Genomic DNA, 23,661 nt, shown 5'->3' with positions numbered 1-23,661 from the left:
TGCAAATCTTTGAGCTTCATGTATCTGGATGCTCATTATTCCCCCAGATTTGGGAAGTTTTCTGTTGTTGTACCTTTAAATAAACTTTCTGTCCATTTCTCTCTGTCTGCTTCTTCTACTGCCATGCAAACGTTAGCTTTCTTGATGGTATCTCATAAATCCCCTAGGTTTTCTTCATTACTTTCCACTCTTTTTTTCCTCTCAATGTGTATTAAATGTCCTGTCTTAGAGAACACACACTCTTTCTTCTGTTTGATCAAATCTGCTGTTGATCCTCTCTATTTTTCATTTCATTCCTGTATTTTTCAGCTCCAGAATTCCTGTTTGATTCTTTTTAAATTATTTATAACTCTCTGTTGGTGTCTTTAGTTCATGTATTGTTTTCCTCAGCTTTGTTGTCTATCTGTGTTCACTTGTAACTCCCTGCGCCTCATTAAAACAATTATTTGGAATTGTTTTTCAAGTAATTTACACATCTCCATTTCTTTGGAAATAGTTACTGGAAAATTACTGTGTGCCTTAGGGACCGACTATTTTGTTTTGTTTTGTTTTGTTTCACTTTTTATGTTTCTCGTTGCCTTGCATTAATGTCTGTGTGTTTGATAGAGCAGTCAACTCTTCTAGACTTCACAGACTGGTTTCAATAGAGAAAGACCTTCACCTACAGGTTGTGCAAATGCACTGACTGGATGAAATTGGGGGATTCTGGCTGTGATGAGTACATAGTGAGATAGTCTCCATGCAGCTCTGTCAGCTGAGGTTGACATTGGTGAATATTACAGGGGTTCTCTGTGGCCAAGGCTGTGGGTGTCTACACTGGTGACTAAGACCGCTAAAGTTCTCCTGATTTATATTTCTTTCACTGAAAAATTCAAGGCTGAGGATATCCCTTTTAGCACCACGTCCATTGTGTGGGTGCATTTTTGGTGATATGGCACTAGTGTCTGATGTATGGCACCCATGGAGTGACCATGAAGCTAGGGTCTGGAGCACAGTATTGCATGGATGGACCATGGCTTTGGGGTCAGAGGCAACAGTGCCATCAGTGCCTGGGGTGCAGGAGCCCTTGCTGCTGTATTGGTAATGAGGTGTGAGGCACAGGCATTCATGAAGGGTCTGGTGTGCATGCATATGCAGGTTACCACTGCCCCAGGGATCAGGTTGCTGACATGACTACTACAGTGGTAGCTCCAGTATTAGAGTGGCCACAGCGCCTGAGTCTGAAACAGGTATGCTTGGAGCAACAGTGGCTCCACTGACCAGGTTGCGGGCTAGCTCATTGTGGTGATGGTTCTGGTGTTTAGGGTGTAAGCATGGTTAATGGCAACCATAAATCTGGGGTAGGGAGTTTATAGGAAATCAGAGCGAGGGTTGCCTCAGTCTCAGGGCAGCACAACAGTGGCTTCTTTTAGGGCTGACATAGCATTATCTCTCTCTCCAGGGGATTCACAGTGTTGATTGCTGTTAGTCATCTCAATGGCAAAAGCTACCAGTGTCCTCTGCAGAGCATGCCACTGGGGACCACACTGGCACCCACTGTGTAACTGTGGCTCATACTGATATCCCCTGTTCTATGTCCCAGTTTCTAGTCATCTCTACACATCTCATGTCTGCTGATATCCCCAACAATCATTGTGTGTTTCGCTCCACTGTGTTGCTGCAGGTTCTTAATTAGATCCTTGAACCCTCTCAAGGCAATTTTCCTATGTGGATTGCTTTATTAGTCCATTCTCATACTGCTATAAAGAACTGCCCAAGACTGGGTAATTTATAAACAAAAGAGGTTTAATTGACTCACAGTTCTGCAGTGCTGAGAAGGCCTCAGGAAATTTACAATCATGGCAGCAAGGGAAACAAACACATCCTTCTTTACATGACAACAGGAAGAAGTGCAGAGGGAAGGAGGAAGAAAACCCTCATAAAACCATCAGGTCTCATAAGAACGCACTCACTCTCATGGGAACAGCTTGAAGGAACTACCCCATGATCTAATCACCTCCCATGAGGTCCCTCCCCCAACATGTGGGGATTACAATTTGTATTACAATTCAAGAAGAGATTTGGATGAGAACACAGAGCCAGACTGTATCATTCCGCCCCTTGCCCCTCCCAAATCTCCTTTCTCACATTTTAAAACACAATTATGCCTTCCCAACAGTTCCCCAAGTCTTAACTCATTCCAGCATTAACCCAAAAGTCCAAATCCGTAGTCTCATCTGAGACAAAGCAAGTCCCTTCTGCCTACGAGCCTGTAAAATCAAAAGCAAATTAGTTACTTCCAAGATATAATGGGGGTACAGGCATTGGATAAATGCACCCATTCCAAATAAGAGAAATTGGCTAAAACAAAGGGGCTACATTCCCCTTTCAAGAGGAAATCCAATAGTGCAATTATTAAACCTTAAAGTTCCAAAATGAGCTCTCCATGTCTCACATCTGATTCATGCTAATGCAAGAGGTAGGCTCCCATGGCCTTGGGCATCTCTGCCCCTGTGGCTTTGTAGGGTACCACCCCCTTACTGGCTGCTGCTTTCATAGGCTGATGTTGTGTGTCTATGGTTTTTCCAGGTGCACAGTGCAAGCTGTCAGTGGATCTACCATACTGGGGTCTAGCAGATGATGTCCCTTTTCTCACAGCTCCACTGTGCACCAGTAGGGACTCTGTGTGGGGGCTCCAACCCCACATTTCCCTTCCACACTGCCCCAACAGAGGTTCTCCATGAGGACCCCACCCCTACAGCAGTCTTCTTCCTGAACATCCAGGCATTTCTATACATCCTCTAAAATCTAGGCAGAGGTACCCAAACCTCAATTCTAGACTTCAGTGTACTTGCAGGCCCAACACCACATGTAAGCTGCCAAGGCTTGGGGCTTGCACCCTCTGAAGCAAGTGCCTGAGCTGTACATTGGCCCCTTTAAGCCATGGCTGGAGTTGAAGCAGCTGGGACACAGGGCACCATGTCCCAAGGTTTCATACAGCAGAGGGCCCTGGGCTTTGCCCAGGAAACCATCATTCCCTTTCAGTCCTGGGAGCTTGTGATGGGAGGGGCTTCCATGAAGGTCTCTTACATGCCCTGGAAACATTTTCTCCATTGTCTTGGTGATGAACATTTGGCTTCTCATTACTTAAGCGAATTCCTGCAGACAGCTTCAATTTCTCCCCAGAAAATGGGTTTTCTTCTATATCACATCATCAGGCTGCAAATTTTTCAAACTTTTATGCTCTGCAGCTTAGAAATTTCTTCTGCCAGATACTCCAAATAACCTCTCTCAAATTCAAATTTCCACAGCTCTCTAGGGCAGGGCCAAAATGCTGCCAGTCTCTTTGCATAGCAAGAGTGACTTTTACTCCAGGTCCCAGTGAGTTCCTCATCTCCATCTAAGACCACCTCAGTCTAGACTTTATTTTCCATATGCCAGAAGAATGGGAAAGGGAGCCTTAGTGTCACGGTGAGTGTTACAGTATTACTATCAGCATTTTGGTCAAATCCATTCAACAAGTCTCGAGGAAATTCCAAACCGTCCCACATTTTCCTGTCTTCTTCTGAGTCCTGCAAACTCTTCCAACCTCTGCCTGTTACCGAGTTCAAAAGTCGCTACCACATTTTCATGTATCTTTACAGCAGCGCCTCAGTCTCTTTGGTAATTTACTGTATTAGTCAGTTCTCATGCTGCTATAAAGAACTGCCCCAAACTGGGTAATTTACAGAGGAAAGAGGTTTAACTGGCATACAGTTCTACTGGGCTGGGGAGGCATCAGGAAACTTAGAGCCATGGTGGCAGGGGAAGCAAACATGGCCTTCGTCACATGGCAGCAGCAAGAAGTACAGAGTGAAGGGGGAAAAGCTCCTTATAAACCCATCAGATCTCATGAGAACTCACTCAGTATCAGAACAGCATGGGGGAACCTCCCCCATGATCTAATCACTTTCCATGAGATCCCACCCCAACACCTGGGGATTACAAATCAGACTACAAGATGAAATTTGGGTGGGGACACAGAGCCAGACCATATCAATTGCTGTCTCATTGTTTTCTGTAGGGGAATAAAAGCTGGTATCTCATATACTGCCATATAGCCAATGTCACTTCCATAGAGTTTTCAACAATAATGAAACAAAATACTACAGGCCTAGCATCTCATACAGATTATACACTCCGCGCCACTTGGTAATAATGTAAGAAATACCACTTATTTTAATCATCTTTCTTGCAGACCTACGAAGTTTCATCTTTCTTTACTCATTTTAGAGGCTCTTGCGTCTTCGTTTTCTGTGAAGTAAGATCCTACAGGGCAGGGACTGCGGTTTCTAGAAGTGGTAATTACAAATTATTAAATACCTTGAAAATATCATCTGTGACCTGTGGTTGGTGTTTTGTTTAATCCTCAAAGCAGTACTGTGAGATAATTTGTATAATGGTAGAGCAGGGTAGACAGTGATCAGTAGAGCTACAATTAAGTAATTAACCAGATGATACAGTTGATAAGTGGTGGTAAAATCTCAACTTGAACACAAGCTTCCATTGACTCTAAATATTGAATGCTTTATACCAACCATATTACTCTGGTGCCTTTCTCTTTCTCTCAGATTCCCCAGAACGCCTACCACAGTGGCAGGCACATTGTAAAAGAATTTTAACAAATATTTCTTTAAATAAATAAATTCAATGTTATAGGCCCTCAAATTTAATAAATCTCTGGTGTAAATCTATATTCTTGAAAGGCTTTTATATCATCCCTTCCTTGAATTTTTTCTCTATGCCTACTTTGCTTTTTCCTGATTTGTATTACCTCATTTTTTCTCTGATGCTGTCAAGGACCATCTCGGCACCCCGAGAAGGAAGCTTTTGTTTACAAAGTTATAGCACAACTTGTGCTACCATTTAGCCACTTGAGAATTTCTGGCAGAAGTCTTATGAAGAGCATGACTTACCGTAATTTGAGAGAGGTTACTGTTTTATTTAACTTTATGGGAAAAACAATTATCAGTTCAGACTAGAACTTCTTGTGTAATGGGGATTTAGACTCAATTGTCTGTACATGTAGTCTAAGCTTGGGCCCTAATTTCCTCCAGCCGCCTTAGCGAGGTTTATTCCTCTTCCAGAAAGACTTCTGTTAGAGCATACATGCATTCTGTTTTCAATTGACACTAAAATAACAAAGGAAGTCATGGCTTTGTTTTCTGATCTAAGACCAAACTGACTGATGCTTTACTCTCACAAATGTCTTGTTTTTGTAAGTACATGGCTGGGGCGTAGACACAGAATGAATGCTACAGCTTCCTTATATCCTATACAAGGTAACAGAAGTGTTTTAGGGAGGAGAGGGTCATCAGCACCATCAAAAATAGCACAGGGATCACTGTGGCCAGACTATGCCACACAAATCCATTAATAGTTGTGACCTTTTATTGAGACAGCAGATGTAATTACTACTGAGGAGAGAAGATGTAAGAAATCAGCCAAGGTTAGAAATGAGGTTCTGAGAAAAAGAAAAACAGTGCATGGTAGAACTCTATTTAAATCAGTCTCTTAAACCATGAAGAGGGACTCTAAGAACTTCCAGTGAGCATCTTTCCAAAAGCAAAGATGGGTTTTGCCAACTCAGCCATCCCTCAGATGTGTCTCTGATGGCCAAAACTGGAGGCAAGTAGGAAACTGGAAAGTTTGCCCCATCCTCCCCTCCTCAGGGGATGAGCTAATCAGAACACGGAGAAGAGAAGGATAAATGAGCACTCCAACCCTCTAACCATTAGTGAATTCAGAGATCTTTTATTTGTTTCATGTAAACAGCAATATTACTGTTAGCTGTACTATTAATGTCAATATCAATACTCTGATAGCCAAGAAAGCACTAAACACAAAATTATGGCTTAAAATAGGGGACCTGCCCAGTAAACTTAATAACAAAATATGATTTGGATTAGGATTGGAATCCCGTAAGCATTCTCTAAACAGAAAATCTCTCTAAGTAACAATTGATAACTGCTCTTGAAGGACTCACCAAGATGGCTGAGGGAAGATGTAAGCTTGTCCAGAAAAAAACTAATTCAACATAGAAAAGGAGAAGGCTACACTCCTTGACTCATAGCAACCAGAGCTTAGAGATTTAATATGTGCATTCATAGCTACCACTATAAGCATAAGACTCTAAGCTGTTAGAGTTTTAACATTCCTCTCATTTAACAAGAAAGAAAAGCAAGACCAGAAATGGGAAATGATTTTCCCAAAGTTACTTGGCTAGTTAGTGGCTGAGTCAAATTTAAAATTATGATCTCCTGACTTTTCACTCAGTTATCTTTCCACAAAACTTCCATAAAAGGGTTAATTCTCCCTGTGAAGGACATGACTTAAAAGGACTGAGACGCGCACACATATTTTTGATGGAAGGAAGGTGGAGTAAGGCTGGTGCATAGCAGAAATATCCCTGTGTGGTTGAAGAGGCCAACATGGGAAGAGCAGGCCAGGTGCACCCAAAGGGAGTGGGCACCTATGAGAAGGGACCATGACATCAAAGACAAACAACACACACAACAATTATATTTAGGCCTGGCATGTGCACTGCACATCCATGAGAAATAAAGACAATTCCAAACTTAAAAAAATGAAACATGCATTTTCTTAAATATGTATTTTTTAAATTTCTTTATTTTACTTTAGGTGCATACTATATCTGGCATTTCTCCCCATGTTATCCCTCCCCACCCTCCCTATCCTCTGCTGTCTCTCCCCTGCCCCAGCCAACTGCCCCCAGAGTGTGATGCTCCTCTCCCTGTATCCACATGTTCTGGTTGTTCAACACCCACCTATGACTGAGAACATATGGTGTTTGGCATTTTGTTCTTGTGTCGGTTTGCTGAGAATGGTGGTTTCCAGATTCATCCAAGTGTCTACAAAGGATACAAACTTATTGTTTTTTATCTGCATAGTATTCCATGGTGTATATGTGCCACATTTTCTTTGTCCAGTCTATCATTCATGGGCATTTGGGTTGGTTCCAGGTCTTTGCTATTGTACACAGGGCTGCAATGAACATACGTGTGCATGTGTCTTTATAGCAGAACGATTTATAGTTCTTTGGATATATACCCAGTAATGGGATTGCTGGGTCAAATGGAATTTCTATTTCTAGGTCCTTGAGAAATCACCACACTATCTTCCACAATGGTTGAACTAATTTACACTCCCACCAACAGTGTAAAAGTGTTCCTATTTCTCCATATCCTCTCCAGCACCTGTTGTCTCCAGATTTTTAATGATCACCGTTCTAACTGGCATGAGATGATATCTCAGTGTGGCTTTGATTTGCATTTTTCTAATGACCAGTGATGATGAGCATTTTTTCATATGTTTGTTGGCCTCATATATGCCTTCTTTTGAAAAATGTCTGTTCATATCCTTCACCCACTTTTGAATGGGGTTGTTTTTTTCTTTTATATCTGTTTAGTTCTTTGTAGATTCTGGATATTAGCCGTTTGTGAGATGGGTAGATCGCAAAAATTTTTTCCCATTCTGCTGGTTGCCAATTCGCTCTAAAGATTGTTTATTTTGCTGTACAGAAGCTCTGGAGTTTAATTAGATCCCATTTGTCTATCTTGGCTTTTATTGCCATTGCTTTTGGTGTTTCAGTCGTGAAGTCCTTGCCTATGCCTACGTCCTCGATGGTTTTGCCTACGTTTTCTTCTAGTGTTTTTATGGTGTTAGGTTTTATGTTTAAATCTTTAATCCATCTGTAGTTAATTTTAGTGTATGGTGCAGGTAGGGGTCCAGTTTCTGTTTTCTGCACATTGCTAGCCAGTTTTCCCTACACCATTTATTAAACATGGAGTCCTTTCCCCATTGCATGTTTTTGCCAGGTTTGTCAAAGATCAGATGGTTGTAGATGTGTGGTGTTTCTTCAGGGGTCTCTGTTCTGTTCCATTGGTCTATGTCTCTGTTTTGGTACCAGTGCCATTCTGTTTTGATTACTGTAGCCTTGTAGTATCGTTTGAAGTCCAGCAGTGTGATGCCTCCAGCTTTGTTCTTTTTGCTTAGGATTGTCTTGGCTATGCGGGCTCTCTTTTGGTTCCATATGAAGTTTAAAGTGGTTTTTTCCAGTTCTGTGAAGAAGGTCCTTGGTAGCTTGATGGGGATAGCGTTGAATCTATAGATTACCTTAGCATTATGGCCATTTTCACGATATTGATTCTTCCTAACCATGAGCATGGAATGTTTCTCCATCTGATTGTGTCTTCTCTTATTTCCTTGAGCAGTGGTTTGTAGTTCTCCTTGAAGAGATCCTTTACATCCTTTGTTAATTGTATTCCTAGGTGTTTTCTTCTCTTTGTAGCAATTTGAATGAGAGTTTGCTCTTGATTTGGCTCTCTGTTTGTCTGTTATTGTTATATAGGAGTACTTGTGATTTCTGCACATTGATTTTGTATCCTGAGAGTTTGATGAAGTTGCTTATCAATTTGAGATTTTGGGCTGAGACGATGGGATCTTCTAGATACACAATCATGTCATCTGCAAATACAGACAATTTGACTTCCTCCTTTCCTAACTGAATATATTTTCTTTTTTTCTTGCCTGATGCTCTGGCTAGAACTTCCAATACTATGTTGAATAGGAGTGGTTAGAGAGGGCATCCTTGTCTAGTGCCTGATTTCTAAGGTAATGCTTCCAGCTTTTGCCCTCAGTATGATATTGGCTGTGGGTTTCTCATATATATCTTTTATCATTTCATGATATGTTCCATCAATACCTACTTTATTGAAAGTTTTTAGCATGAAGTGCTGTTAAATTTTATTGAAGGCCTCTGTATCTATCGAGATAATCATGTGGTTTTTGTCTTTGATTCAGTTTCTGTGATGGATTACATTTATGGATTTGCATATGTTGAACCAGCGTTGCATCCCCAGGATGAACCCTACTTGGTCATGATGGATAAGCTTCTTGATGTGCTGTTGCAATCTGTTTGCCAGTATTTTATTGAAGCTTTTTGCATCGATGTCTATCATGGATATTAGCCTGAAGTTTTCTTTTTTAGTTGAGTCTCTGCCTGGTTTTGGTATCAGGATGATGTTGGTCTCATAAAATGAGTTAGGGAGGATTCCCTCCTTTTGTATTGTTTGATGCAGTTTCAGAAGGAATGGAAGCAGCTCCTCTTTGTACCTGTGGTAGAATTTGGCTGTGAACCCGTCTGGACCTGGACTTTTTTTGGTTGGTAGGCTATTGAATGCTGCATCTACTTCAGCCCTTGTTACTGGTGTATTCAGGGTTTCAACTTCCTCCTGGTTTAGTCTCAGTAGAGTACAAGTGTCTAGGAATTTATCCATTTCTTCCTGGTTTACTGGTTTATGTGAGTAGAGCTCTTTGTAGTAATCTCTGACGTTTTCTTAAATATTACCTATAGTCATAAACATTTACTTTTCCAGATATCACTCACTGAGTAACTGCAATTATGCAGAACATCAATAACAAAAAGCAAAGTACACACATATACACACACAGATCTTCTGAATAGTGAAGACAGATATCACTGAATATCTGTCTCAGAACGATTCTTGTAACTGTAAGTATTTGGCCCAGTGCCTGGTCCACAGTAGGCCCTCCATAAATGTTTAGCTCTGATTATGATTCTGTGAGTGTCTTGGCAGCCACTCAGAAATTGATTACTCTTAGTTTACATACAATTTCTTCTATTTAGCATTTTTATTTACCTTCCTTCATAACAGATTAAAATGGAGGAATGGGAATACAGTTGAAGATAGATACTTAAGAGGAAATAAAAAACTGGTATCAAACACACAGAAAAAAACTCCAACTGAGACCATTTAGTGTAGGGCAAACAGCCCTCCATGTTTCCGGAGATTCTGGAGATAATTGTAGCATAGTACAATTCCTTAATAACACAGGATCATCCAGAAAGATTCTGTGATATGTTGTGTCCTCTATTTAAAGTGTCAAGGAAACATTTGCTACAATTTTAAAATATATATCTCAAAACTTTAAGTTTATAAAAGTTTTGGCACAGAGAAGTTACAAATTATCTGGAAACTTGACATGAAAAATCATATTATCCACAGCGCCATAAGCATGACACATTATATCAAGGGGACATTTCAACTAAATATAAGGAGATCCTATTCCATTGGCATTGGCTAATTACAGATCCTTTTAGTTTCAATTATCAGTGTGAGACTATCTATGATCTATGGTATTTCTAGACAGAGATCATTATTTTTCATAAGGCACAATAACTTCTTCATGCTATTTGACATCAAATTGAATTTGGTAATAGAATTGCCTCATTTCTTGAAACCAGCAATGTGCATGTGTGTACGATACATGGCGCTGAGTGCGTGTCTCAGCATAGGGAGGAGGATGAGCATGTGTTGCTTTGCCTATCTGTGGCAAAGAATATGTTTTCCTCCCCAGACAGTTAAAATCCTTACTAACTTTTACCCTGAGAGGTGCAGTTCCCTGCTATCCTATACAGTAAAGCTAACCCTACACAATAAATTATCTTACTCTCCCTGTATAGAAGAAAATCTTAAGTCACCGATTAAGTGACTTTTCATAGCATCACATCCCCAGATAGTTCTTCGAAGGGAAATTTCTATTAACTATGTTTGGAGGCTGAGAAAGCAAAATGGTAAAGAAACAAAAGCACATGATATTTCTTAGACGGCTCTCTTCAAGTCCTGATTTTTCACAAGCTGATTCTTCTTTTGAACCCCCACCAAATGAGAAAGTTTATATTTAGGCAGCACGCAAACTGCAACCAATTTAACCTTGGAGAGGCCGCTTTGGCTTCCAGGGGTTGGTTCACACCACCTTTGGCAGATTCATAACCCCGCTCCTTCACTCCTTGCTCCTCTTCATTTTGGTAATGCCCCACACATGTCAAATTTCCAGCAAATGGTAATCAGGTGCCGTTTTCAATAAGTTTATTATGACAATTGCCTGACCAATAGAAACAATGCATCTTGAAGAAGAGGCATCTATTTTTCCTTTCTCACAAAGGTGCCTAGTAGGCTCAAGGCAATCTTGGGGCGTGAGGGCTAGGCAGTTTAGGAAATATAAGGATAAATAAGATGAAGTGGTATATAAAATAAATTTTAAATATCCCTGAGGGTGGGGGCAGTAGGACCAGGATCTGCTTCTTTTCACATCCCGCATGGCTGAGCTGGGAGGCTCCTTCATTTGCAATGAAGAATCCGTGTCCTGTCCACCCCCAACTTGGTGTTCATGCTGGTGCCTGGTTTTAGATGTTGCTGTCAGGCCCTCAGGGAACACAGTATTCACCAGGATTTTGATGGATAAGAATCAGTTCTCCACCATTCACATAGAAGTCATCCGGGGAGGTATTGTCAGTAGTCACATTCAAGTAGACTTTGTCTTTGTAAGTCAGAGAGGCCACCATCAAGGAGTTGACAGACCTGACCTTTTTCAGTTGAAAGAGGGGCTCCTCATGCTCCTGGTAATGCAGGCTGATGCTGATGTTCTGGGAGAAGTAGCCCTTCAGGGAGATGAGATAAAACCCATCACAGTTGATGACGATTGAGTTGTTTTGCACCTTCATCATTTCATCCTCCTTTTGGGATATGAGGATGAAACCTTTCTCCTTCTTATATTCTAGGGAGGATAGAGAAATTTTTTTATTAATTCCTAGGCATAGTACTGGGTAACAACTTTCCAATACATCTGGAATCAGATGAAGAGAAAGTGATAGGGAGAGATTTTGAAAAGAGTAAAAGCAGTGAGCTGAGATCACGCCACAGCACTCCAGCCTGGGTGACAGAGTGAGAGTGTCTCAAAAAAAAAAAAAAAAAAGAAAAATGATAGAGTAAAGGTAAGAGAGCACTGTGTTTCTACCTGTGGGGTGGAATCTGCCTTACCTGTGGAATGGAAGAAGAGGCTATGCTAACACTAGTAGCCAAGAGAGTCTCAGATGGGGCTGAGATTCAGGAGCTGAGATATTACAGAAATTATCGCAAAACACCTATGGCAGGAAAGTTTCCTAATTTTAGAGTTTCCTAATTTTTCAGAACAGGGGTGGATTGGCAAGGATTCAGTGCCTCCTTTCTTGCTCAGTGGATAAACTATGAGCAAAGGGTGGCCGTGGTACCCTATGCCTTGGCCCTGCACACTACCCATGCTTTGAAGCTTGACTCAACGCAGTTGTTTTCAACTCTTTACTATTCTGTCTCCATCTGACCATGAAATGCAAATTTTCCACATGCCCCAGGCATTGGACCTATCCACAGCAGTTACTAATGGCCTTTACCAGCAGTAGCTTAGGCTGTGCACAGCTGCATTATTAAGCTTATCTGTGGATTCAGGATGGGCTCCCAAAGCTGCAGGTGGAAGAGCTCAAGGGCACAGACTTGCTTCTCTTCTCTACCCCCTATTGCTAGTTTTTCCTGAAAGGTACTTTGAGAACAGTCACTGCCACCGGAGAAAGAAAAGGAGGAAGAGTAGGAGGAGGCAGTGATAAGTTTGGTTATTTTGTGCGGGGCCATTTCAAGTGCAAGCCAAAAATCTTGAATTCCTTTTATTTCCATATTAGCACTAATATCATCCTCAATAGCCAAGTCATTGATGTGAATCAACTAAACTTTTGACAATACTTACCAGTAAATTGTACTTTGATACTTTGAATTCGAGGATACTGATGTGGTACCTGAGGGAGGAAGAAACATATATTTATAGGAAAAATATCATGAACAAATGAAATTCACAAGTCATATTCAATGGAACAGCAAAGCAGAAAAGCAGTAGCCTGTAGAGAAAAAAAAACAACAAAAGATTTGACTTTTTTTTCTTGAGTCAGGATCTTACTCTTACACCCAGGATGGAGTACAGTGAGTGACATTATCACAGCTCACTGCAGCCTCGACCTCCCTGGGCTCAGTGATCCTCCCACTTCAGCCTCCTGTGTGGCTGGGACTATAGGCACGCACCACCACAGCTGGTTAATTTTTGTATTTTGGGGTTTTAGCGGGGTAGAGATGGGGTTTTGCCATATTGCCCAGGCTGGTCTCAAGCTCCCGACAGCAGGCAATCCTGTCACCCAGCCTCCTGAAGTGCTGGGATTATAGGCATAAGCCACCATGCCTAGCCCTGACTTTTTCTATGAAAATTGGACCTAGACTTTAACCTGCCTCTTGCTTTCCCATAGCATCTCAAGATAAATTAGGAGTATTGTGCTCTTTTATGCAAGTATCTGAGATCTGTCCTTATTTCAGCCAGACTTTTCTTTGGTATACTGTTTTGTCTCACTGTGTCCCAATTTCCCATTTTGTATAACATAGCATTATACTCATAATTTGAACTAAGTCAGTACTCAATTGCAAAAGAAAAAGAAGTAAAACAGTGAAGAAAGGAAACCTGATAGATAAAATGTTGATAGTACTTTTGTAGTTAAAAGAACAAAGAAGCTCAATATGAAGCCAACTCCAAGATCTATTAAGTAAAAAAAAACGGGGGGGGGGCAAAATTATACATAAAGTATATTGCCATTTGTGTTAAATAATAACAACACCTATATGGTCATTAAAAGAGTATATATTAACATATCTGAAAGAATACACAAGATATTAATTGCAAATGTTGTCCCTGGGGGAAAAAATTGGAAGCCTGAAGTCAGGAGTAACATTAACCTTCACTTTTCATGGTCTGCTTTTAAAAAAAAAAAAAAAAAATGTGCCATGTGTTTGTATTACCTACTAAAAAAGAAAACAGAAAAAAGTGGCTGCTGGGTGCAGTGGCTCACGCCTGTAATCCCAGCGCTTTGGAAGCCCAAGGCCGGTGGATCAGCTGAGGTCAGGAGTTCGAGACCAGCCTGGCCAACATGGTCAAACCCCGTCTCCACTAATAATAAAAAATTATCTGGGCATGGTGGTGCATGCCTATAATCCCAGCTACTTGAGAAGCTGAGGCAAGAGAATCACTGAAACCTAGGAGGCAGAGGTTGTGGTAAGTCAAGATCACACCAATGCACTCCAGCCTGGGCGACAGAGCAAGCGAGATTCCATCTAAAAAAAAAAAAAAAAAAGTGTCTGTTATGCCTGCCAAGAACAACAATTCTTCCCACAAGGTTATTTTGGCATGATGTTCTAATCAAAGATGTGGAGAGGGATTTGTTTTCATGCCCTGGGTAGTGGAATTCCTGCTTCCCACTCTCCTGGCACACTGGTAACTGCAGTCAAGTATATTCCACTGGTACCTGCCCACACAGACAAGGAATTCCCTATTTCTATTATAAGTATGATCACAAACCTTACCAAGCTAAAACCAACAGGCAGCATAGGAAGAAGGGAGAGCCGTTCTGAGCCCTGCCAGGGACTGGGCTGCAGAAGCAATATGAGTTCAATGTGCTGAGCACATGGAGAGAGGTGCTGACGGGTAGAAGCAGGAGTATACTCTCCCCTCTGTGTACTGTTCATGGCGTGGTGGCTAATTAGTGTTCTTTGTGCTCAAGGGCAAGGCTCTGGAAGACCTGTCAAAAGGCAAATTACCCTACCACCATAGTTCCCTGGGTAAATAAATGTCTCCACTGCTCTCTGGGCTAGTTGGTGCCTGCATGAATTGCCACTTGCTAAAGTCAGAAAGAAGCCATCTGTGGAGTAGCGTAAACGCCACAGGGCTAATGGCAGGCAGGCACTGTGCCAACATACGCAAGCTTCATAATCTCCTTAGCAGCTTCTCGTCTTTAAAACTCACTAGAAGATCAGAGGCATTCCTTTCAGCGCTAGCTTTCCATGATTTAGATTTTAAAAGTTGTGGCTTTAAGTCTAATTTAATAAAAGAGAAAAAACATAAAGCTTCCTCATTCCCAAATTTACTTTCACTTCCTGATCTAAAAGCCCTTGTGATGTGATTATTTTGATGGACTTTGCAAAGCTTCAAAAATATCCTGCAGATTAAAGAATGTTCTAGCTTTTTGAAGGACCCTGATGAGGTAAGGGTGATAGTGACCAGACTTGCTCTGGGACCATGATGCTGACAGGCAGTGAGTGAGCAAAGTGCATGTGACTTCCTCCGGGTTGGAGTCTGGACTTCCAGTAGATCAACCTGGAGGAAGCTGATCTACTGGAACTCCAGACTCAGGCATCCTGTTCCTTCTCCTGAAGGTCACGTAGGGTTAGAAATTTGTCTACCCTCAGAAGTTTCTTACTAACATCAATACCATCAAATTTAAGCAATGTTGTGAAGTAGAAAAAGATGGTTCTTCCTCTTGTTCATTGGCATTCCAACCATCTCTCCCCTCATCCTCTATACCCAATGACCTCATGCCGACTACCCCAGTGCCCAGAGATACCCCCACAGTGCCCAAGTGAAAGCGCTGAAGAGCCTGGCTCCAACCTCATTGTCAAGCTTTATTGCCTCATGTATCCTTTCTATGTCTGATGATCTAGCCAACTACTTGCTCTGATCTCCTTGCACTTGGATAGAGAGCCTGGTAGGATGGCACAACGACCATAGACTTTGGAGTCAGATTTAGTTCAAACTGTGACTTCTTTGGAAAAGTTATACCATTTCTTAGCTTTAGCCTTTATACATGTGGAAATAAGACATAATTGTGTTACTGGAACATTCCAGAAGAGGAACATCAAGCTTAGATAGGATAACTTAAAGAATCCAGGAGTTTGCCAGCACATGGTACATGGTAAGCATTTGAAAAATATAGGTCGGATGCAGTGGCTCACGTCTGTAATCCCCGCATTTTGGGAGGCCAAGACAGGCAGGTCACATGAGGTCAGGAGTTCAAGACCAGCCTGGCCAACATGGCAAAATCCCATCTCTACAAAAAATGCAAAAATTGGTGAGATGTGGTGGCATGCACCTGTAGTCTTAGCCACTTGGGAGGCTGAGGCACAAGAATCGTTTGAACACGGGAAACAGAGGTTGCAGTGAGCCAAGATCACACCACTACCTCTAGCATGTCACCCCATCTGTCTCTGCTCATCAAAATCTTGCCACCTTTTAGGCCTAAATCAATCCTTGAGTTTCAGTTTCTGTATTCCCATGCAAGTATTTAAAGTCATTCATTCATGCAAATGTTTATAGTAGCTTTGTTCATAATTGTCAAAACTTGGAAGCAGCCAAAATGTCCTTCAGTAGGAGAATGGATAAATAAAGTGATACAACCATACAATGGAACATTATTCAGCACTAACATAAAATGAACTATCAAGCTATGAAAAGACATGGAGGAATCTTAAATGCATAATTATGTAAGAGAAGCCAATCTGAAAATGGTATATACTGAATGACCTAACTATATGACATTCTGGAAAAAGCAAAACTATGGAGACTAAAAAGATCAGTGGGTACCAGGGGTTAGAAAAAGAGGGGGGAGAAATAAATAGGTAGAGGACAGGGTAGTGAAAGTATCCTGTATGATTCTATAACCATGAATACATGCCATTATACACTTGTCAAAACACTGTATATATATAGAATGTACAACACTGACAGTTAACCCCAATATTTAAAAAAATCACTCTATTGACTTATGAAATGCCAGTGAATAAAAGTCTTATCTCCTCTACTCAAGACTACTTAGCTGTGTAACCTGGGGTAAATTGCATTTAATTGCTGATTTTTGGAGACAGCAAAAATTTATATATGGTAAAGTTTGAATGAAATGATGTATACCACTGATCAGGACCTGGCATGGAATATTGCAAAAAGTTAATAAACATTAGCAATTACTCATGGATGCACATGGAAAACAAAAGCCATGTCATGTTCATAATTTATTCTACATGCTATATAAACTTTATATATCACAACAGAATGAAGAAATGAATTAAAGAAAAAAACGAAGACTGACAAAGTCATCATATCAGTGCCCTGACTCTCTGTAGCTCAGAGAAACAATAAAAAAGAATTTGGTTTTCATGAGAAATATTGACAGAAAACAATCAGAAGACATTTGGTCAAACCCCACACACAGACTTAGTGTTCTGTATATCAAGAAAAGCAAAATACCCAGATCTCCACATACTCAAAGAAAACAGAAAATATCAAAGGGCCTGGGGGCTTCCATCTAAGAAGAGTCTATAGAATAAAGCTTTTTCAGTCTGGAAGGTCTGAAGAGTCCACACCATATTCAAGGATGAAACACAAATGCTCCTAAGTATCCATGCCAGAATTGAAGTATAGCCCTGAATTTGGAATGAAATGGTCTTAGAAGCATGAAAAAATGCAAAATAAGTCATATTCCAGTTGAATATTATATTTTGTGGATGAAGAAATTAAGGCCCACAGAAATGAAGAGATTTGATCCATGCCCTTCAGTTTCAGTATAATTTTTATTATACCACACAAGTATCATTTTTTCCCATGCAAATATGAAGTAAGGAAACACTTCTATGAAGATTTTATTAATATTCCATTCCTTGTGTCCACTTTAATAACAATCTTAGAGAAAAGAAGAAGTTGCCATGCTGATGATTGGCAATGGCCTCACCATGAGAAAGAATAGGAAGAACCCACACTCCAGGCTTCCCTCTTGGGTTTCAGGGCGCCCATAAGTGAAGAAAAAAAAATAGGAACAATCAAGAACCCACTTGGCAAATATGAGCTACTTCACCAAATGACTGAATAATGTAATGTACAAGCGTCATCTCTGGGAGCAGCTGATCATGCAACAGGAAGGTTACCAGCCCAGTGGTTCTTAAACTCTAAATGTGTATTAGAATCACCACAGAAATACGCTGCTGCTGCTGCTGCTGCTGCTGTTGTTTTAAGTGCAAAGGGTCAGATTATTCACAAAGACTGTAATTCAAAAGGTCTGGGTGGACCCAGGAATCTTCATTTTTATAAATATCCAAGGTTCGGATTTAAAAATCTCTACAGTTAACAATGAACTTCCAAAAGACTAAATCCAGAAAATTTATCTTCAACCATGCTCTGTGCAAAAAGTATGCCTGTCCCAAAGCTGGTGCTCAAGAAATTTTTTCTCTGCTGTGTTATTCAGTAGTTGAATGAATAATATGGTTGTCATATTATTTGGTAGTTTGGTTAAAATTGGCATCAACAATTATTAGGTACCTGCTATGCAGCAATTATTACACTTAACTCTTGGAACACAAAGAGACAGAACATACAATCCTGACTTTTGATGAACTTCTATGGCAGCTGGGAAAATAGTCCCTATATATAAAACCTTTCATAAATACCTACACGCAATGTCAGTCATAAAGTTTCAAAGAACAGACAGTCATTGTAGCCTTTGACAGCACTAGTTGGAAAGACCTGGAGTTAGGCCTTGAAAGACAGAGAAAACCCAAATAAGCCAAAGACATTCTATAATTATTCACAGTTGGAGGAAAGGTCTAGAAATGAGGCCAACCTTTGTGCGTTCAAGAAAAAGGCCCTGGTATGGTAGCTCACACCTATAATCCCAGCACTTTGGGAGGTCAAGGCAGGCTAATCGCTTGCACTCAGGAGTCCAAGACCAGCCTGGACCTGTGAAACCCCATCTCTACAAAAAAATAAAAAATAGCTTGGCATACGGGTACACCACTGTGGTCCCAGCTCAGGAAGCTAAGGTGGAAGATTGCTTGAGCCCAGGAAATTGAGGCTGCAGAGAGCCATGATCATGCCACTGCATGGCAGAGTGAGACCCTGTCTCAAAAAAAAAAAAAGGAAAAGAATAAATAAAACCTTATTGAGCACTTACAATATGCTATGCAGTTTCAAATGTATTACCCCATTTGCTGCTCAAAATAACATTATGAAGTAGAAATAATAATTACCCATGTTTTACAGATGGGAAAATGAAAATTAGTGCTGTTAAGAACTTGCTCAGGAATAAATATGTATTCATTTGAGTTCAGTTGAATCCCAAGTTCATGATAACATCCCTTCTCTTTATCCTACACTATTGCAAAAGTACAAAACATCAAAAAAAAAGCATTTATCTGAGAGTTCGAAATTAAGTTGAATTATTTTCATCATCATTACTGAATAAGATTAAATATTAATTTTTGAATAGTTGTCAAAATACATAAATATATATCAAAATATTCAGAAATTCTCCTCTAGAAAGAGCTCCTCAACCAATCCTGCCGGGTTGTCTATGTAGTTCAGCTTGCCAAAATCATTAGTTCGGCTCTGATTACATGAAACTGTCCTGGCAAGGAGCTGCAGGCCAATGCACAAGTACAAAGTAGGCTCCTTGTGCACGTGCAGCAAAGAAGAGTCAGAATTCGGTTCTTCCTTGGTCTCCTTCGGTGCTCAGCCCTGGGCTGTCCAAGAACACAAGTGAAAAGTGTCTGATATCTGGCGTTTATTCAGAGCTTGTGCTGTGTTCCCAAGAAAGTGACACTTGTTTCAAGAGCTCATCTTTAGAGAGTGTGTACCTCTAATTCTGACTCACTAGGATGTGGCGTGGGGCTGTCAGCCTTAAAGTCATTTGACATTTGTCCTGGTGAAGGTATCTGTGGCAGGAGCAAATGATACTTGCCAAGTATTAAACCAGGAAGTGGGCTCTGCACTATGTGGGCCTTGCCATTCCTCACTTGGTACAAGGCCGCAATGTCAAGGTCTTGGTGGAGGGCGGCAGTGGGACATGGGCTAGTGGGGAGTGGTGGAAACAGATCTGGGGTGGGGACTCCCCAGTTCACCAAACCACCGCCACTGGACATGAACCTCTCCTCCCTGCACCTTGGGCTTCATGCCAGCCAGAAAAGATCTGAGAGATCATGAAAGCATGACCTCACAAGCTCTCAGGGTGTGTCTCAAGGGGCCTCAGAAGAGGAAGAGAGAATTTTTCACACTTAGCCACCGCAGTAGACTGAGAGGAGAGATCCTCATCTGACAGACATGGTCTATGCTCAGTGGAAGCAGCCCTCTTACAAAAAGATGAGCCCCAACTTTTGATCAGGGACGTTCAGAATGCCACCCAGAGAGAAGAGCAAGGAGAATGGGAAAAACTGGTTCTTTGGCCAACGAGTTTCCCATATTCAGAAAGACTTACCCCAAAAGTTACATTTCTCAGAGACTAAGATGTGTGGCTTTGAAAACCTTGTTGCATAAAGAGTTTATTGGGACTTAATCAACATAAAGAAAAGCCATTGTAACTGTCATCCAAAGCCTTCTCTTTCTCCATGCCCAACCCTTACCATCTCTGCCAGCATATTTTCCCAGTCATCTCTCTCTTAACCTCCACCTTCCTCCCCACTATATATCCTGGGTGATATCCTAAGAGCCTCCTCTCTCTCCAAGCACTTTTCCCAAAGAGAAGCCTCCCTCCTCTCTGTTTCAGAAGGAACTTGAACTGTGGTTTTATTGCCCCTAATACAATTAACAATTGACAGATTCCTGAGAGAAATGTCCTATATTTAGGTAAACAATCAAATCAACCAAAAGCATCCATGTGACATGAAATTATGTGACTTGCCTACTGCACCAATTCTTCACATCCTCAGAGGGAAGATTTTCTTATATCTTGGTTCCCCTTCCCACATACAACTGAGGAAGCCCTCAGAGTACACTGACAGGGATTTACTAAATAAAACGTTTTTGAGAACTCCTGTCCCCACCTCAGTGATTGGTAAGTCTCTACTATAATATCCTCACATCAACTTAGTCTCTAAGCAACTAGAAGGGTAGGTTTACAAGATACTTACTGCATTACCATACCTCCTACCATGTCTCAAAAGTAATGGCACTTAGTAAATAAATGTTGAACTAAGGTGGAACTTAGCCCTTCAGGACATGCCTGGACCTTCACTGGCTACCAGATCACATAATATCTGACACTGCCTCTGGTCAACACTATACATTGCTCAAGGTTTTGCAAATTGGCCTATTCTAGTCAGAATAGCCACTATTAAAAAGTCGATAAGCAACAGATGCTGGTGAGGTTGCATAGGAAAAGAAACACTTTTACACTGTTGGTGGGAATGTAAATTAGTTCAACCATTGTGGACGACAGTGTGGCAATTCCCCAAAGATCTAAAAGCAGAAATACCATTTGATTCAGCAATCCCATTACTGGGTATATATCCAAAGGAATATAAATCATTCCATTATAAAGATACATGCATGCATATGTTCATTGCAGCACTGTTCACAATAGCAAAGACATGGAATCAACCCAAATGCCTAACGATGACAGCCTGGAGAAAGAAAATGTGGTATATATACACCATGGAATGGAATACTATGCAGACACAAAAAAGAATGAGATCATGTCCTTTGCAGGGACATGGATAGGGCTAGAAGCCATTATCCTCAGCAAACTAACACAGAAACAGAAAAACAAACACTGCATGTTCTCGCTTACGTGGGAGCTGAACAATGAGAACACATGGACACATGTGGGGGAACAACACACAACGGCGCCTGTTGCAGGGGCAAGGGGAGGGAGAGCATTAGGAAAAACAGCTAATGCTGGGCTTAATACCTAGGTGATGGGCTGATCTGTGCAGCAAGCCACCATGGCACACATTTACCTATGTTACAAACCTGCACATCCTGCACCTGTACACTGGAACTTAAAGAATAAAGAGAAAAGAAAATCAATTTACCATAAATGTGCAGGTTTTGTTTTGGATTCTAAATTCCAAACGTTGATCTGTCTATTCTTATGCCAGGACCAAATCAAATTATATGAGAACTCTTTTCAGTCACGGTGCACATTACCAGTTGTATATTGTCATAATAAAAGTTCGATGTAGAGAAGAAAAAAAAGAAATTGACCCATTCATCCTTGAATATACAAAGACAGTAGCAGAATTATTACAGTCAGTCCCTTTATTTGAAATCACTTATTCCCTTAACTAATTTGTTATATAACAAGGAGGGAATATTGTCCTGAGAAGGCAAGCTGTTGAGTGAACAAGACAGCGCACTGGGATTAGGGACACCTGAGTCCTTTCTTAGACCAGAAAATGTTCTTTCCCTTCCTTAGTTTCTAGTGTTCTCATCTCAATGTCTAAACTCAATTTAGATTATTGGAATATTCAAAACCAAGATAGATTTCCAAGGTTTGCGTGATAAGAAGACCTTCTAAACAGAAGATCACTTTCAACACAATAGACCCTTCTGCTGTCACAAAAGCAGCAGGACCCTTCTTCCCCAAGTGGCTCCTTCTGATAGTAAATGAGCAACTAAGATTGTACCTATACTATGCTTATTACCCGAGTGACAAAATAATCTGCACCCCAAACCCAGTGACACACAATTTACCTGTATAACAAACCTGCACATGCACCCCTGAACCTAAAATAAAAGTTTACAAAAAGATGATCCCTGGTGTTGTGCATGCAGTGAAGCTCTTCACCTCATCTGTGGGAGGCTAAATAATCCTCAGCATGTGCTCTGATACAAACTGAGACTGGTCAATGGTAACATCATCACAGAATAGCAGTGGGATGAGGATTATGGTGGTGAGAATGATGACAGTGTCATTTTAAACTAAACCCTTCCTGTTAATTAATGGAAGTGAAACCAAGTACCTAATGCAAAAAAAACAAGTATGCTCACTTTATAATCCCAATCAAGAAACTAGATCTTCAAGCTGGTAGGTAGCTTTCTGTGAAACTTCTTACTGATGAACAGTGCCCTCCTTGGTTATCCAGTGCTTTATCGTGTGCTATTGCTTAACTGTGTCTTTTCCTATTGGGTTGCAAACTTGGGGAGGGCAGGGAGGATATGTCTGTTTTGCTCACCTTTGTGTCCTCAGTGCCTGACAGGTAACATGCTCCATGAACATTGCTGAATAAGTAAATGAATGTGCTTTACAGTAGTGGTTTGAATGGTGTCTCTCCCAACTTCGGGTGGGTGTAGAACCTTGGAATGTGACTTTATTTGGAAATAGGGTCTTTGTAGATGCAATTAGTTATCATGAGGTCAACTGGATTAGGGTGGGCCTTAAATCTCATATGACTGGTGTTCTTAAAGAAAAGGAGAAGACACACAAGATACACATTTGAAAGAAAGCCATGTGAATATAGAGGCAGAGCTTGGAGCAATACAGCTACAAGCCAGAGAACACTGAGGATTGCTGGGAGCCACCAGGAGCTAGAAAGAAGCAAGGAAGGATTCTTCTTCTACAGGCTTCAGAGGAGCATGGCCTTCCAACACCTAGATTTCACATTTCTATTTTCCGATACTGTGAGAGACTAAATTTCTGTTGCTATAATTTACCCAGTTTGTAGTAATTTGTTCCAATAGCCCTAAGAAACTACTTACGGCTGAATAGGTTTTTTTTCATTTTCAACATAATAGACCCCCCCCGCTGTCACAAAAGCAGCAGGCCCTTTCTTCCCCAAGTGGCTCCTTCTGATAGTAAATGAGCAACTAAGATTGTCCCTATATTACGCTTATTACCGGAGTGACAAAATTTGTATAGAGTGTGAAAATTACACTATCACTTAAGTAATTCTTTGAATCAGTCTGATGGAGCTAGAAAGGCCTTGGGAAGCTGGGCGCGGTGGCTCAAGCCTGTAATCCCAGCACTTTGGGAGGCAAAGGCGGGTGGATCACGAGGTCAAGAGATCGAGACCATCCTGGTCAACATGGTCTCTACTCTACTGTACTTTTAGTCTCTACTAAAAATACAAAAAATTAGCTGGGCATGGTGGTGCATGCCTGTAATCCCAGCTACTCAGGAGGCTGAGGCAGGAGAATTGCCTGAACCCAGGAGGCGGAGGT

The 23,661-nt window shown here is 41.0% G+C and overlaps 1 protein-coding gene across 1 annotated transcript in view; it reads right to left on the bottom strand.

Annotated features, from left to right (window-relative positions):
- Positions 1-9,326: 9,326 nt before the first annotated feature.
- Positions 9,327-23,661, bottom strand: part of TNFSF4 (TNF superfamily member 4) — a 21,809-nt gene continuing 7,474 nt past the window's right edge. Inside the window, exons 2-3 of the mRNA XM_017529982.2 lie at positions 12,619-12,667; positions 9,327-11,619 (exon numbers count right to left, since the gene is read on the bottom strand). Of these exons, the coding sequence (XP_017385471.2) occupies positions 11,270-11,619; positions 12,619-12,667 (399 nt within the window). The 3' untranslated portion in view covers positions 9,327-11,269. The remainder of the gene's footprint in view (positions 11,620-12,618; positions 12,668-23,661) is intronic.

The sequence above is a fragment of the Cebus imitator genome, unplaced genomic scaffold, assembly GCF_001604975.1.
Source record: "Cebus imitator isolate Cc_AM_T3 unplaced genomic scaffold, Cebus_imitator-1.0 Scaffold62, whole genome shotgun sequence".
NCBI lineage: Eukaryota > Metazoa > Chordata > Mammalia > Primates > Cebidae > Cebus > Cebus imitator.
Note: the sequence above shows the minus strand (reverse complement) of the source record. Positions and strands in the feature narration are given on the sequence as shown.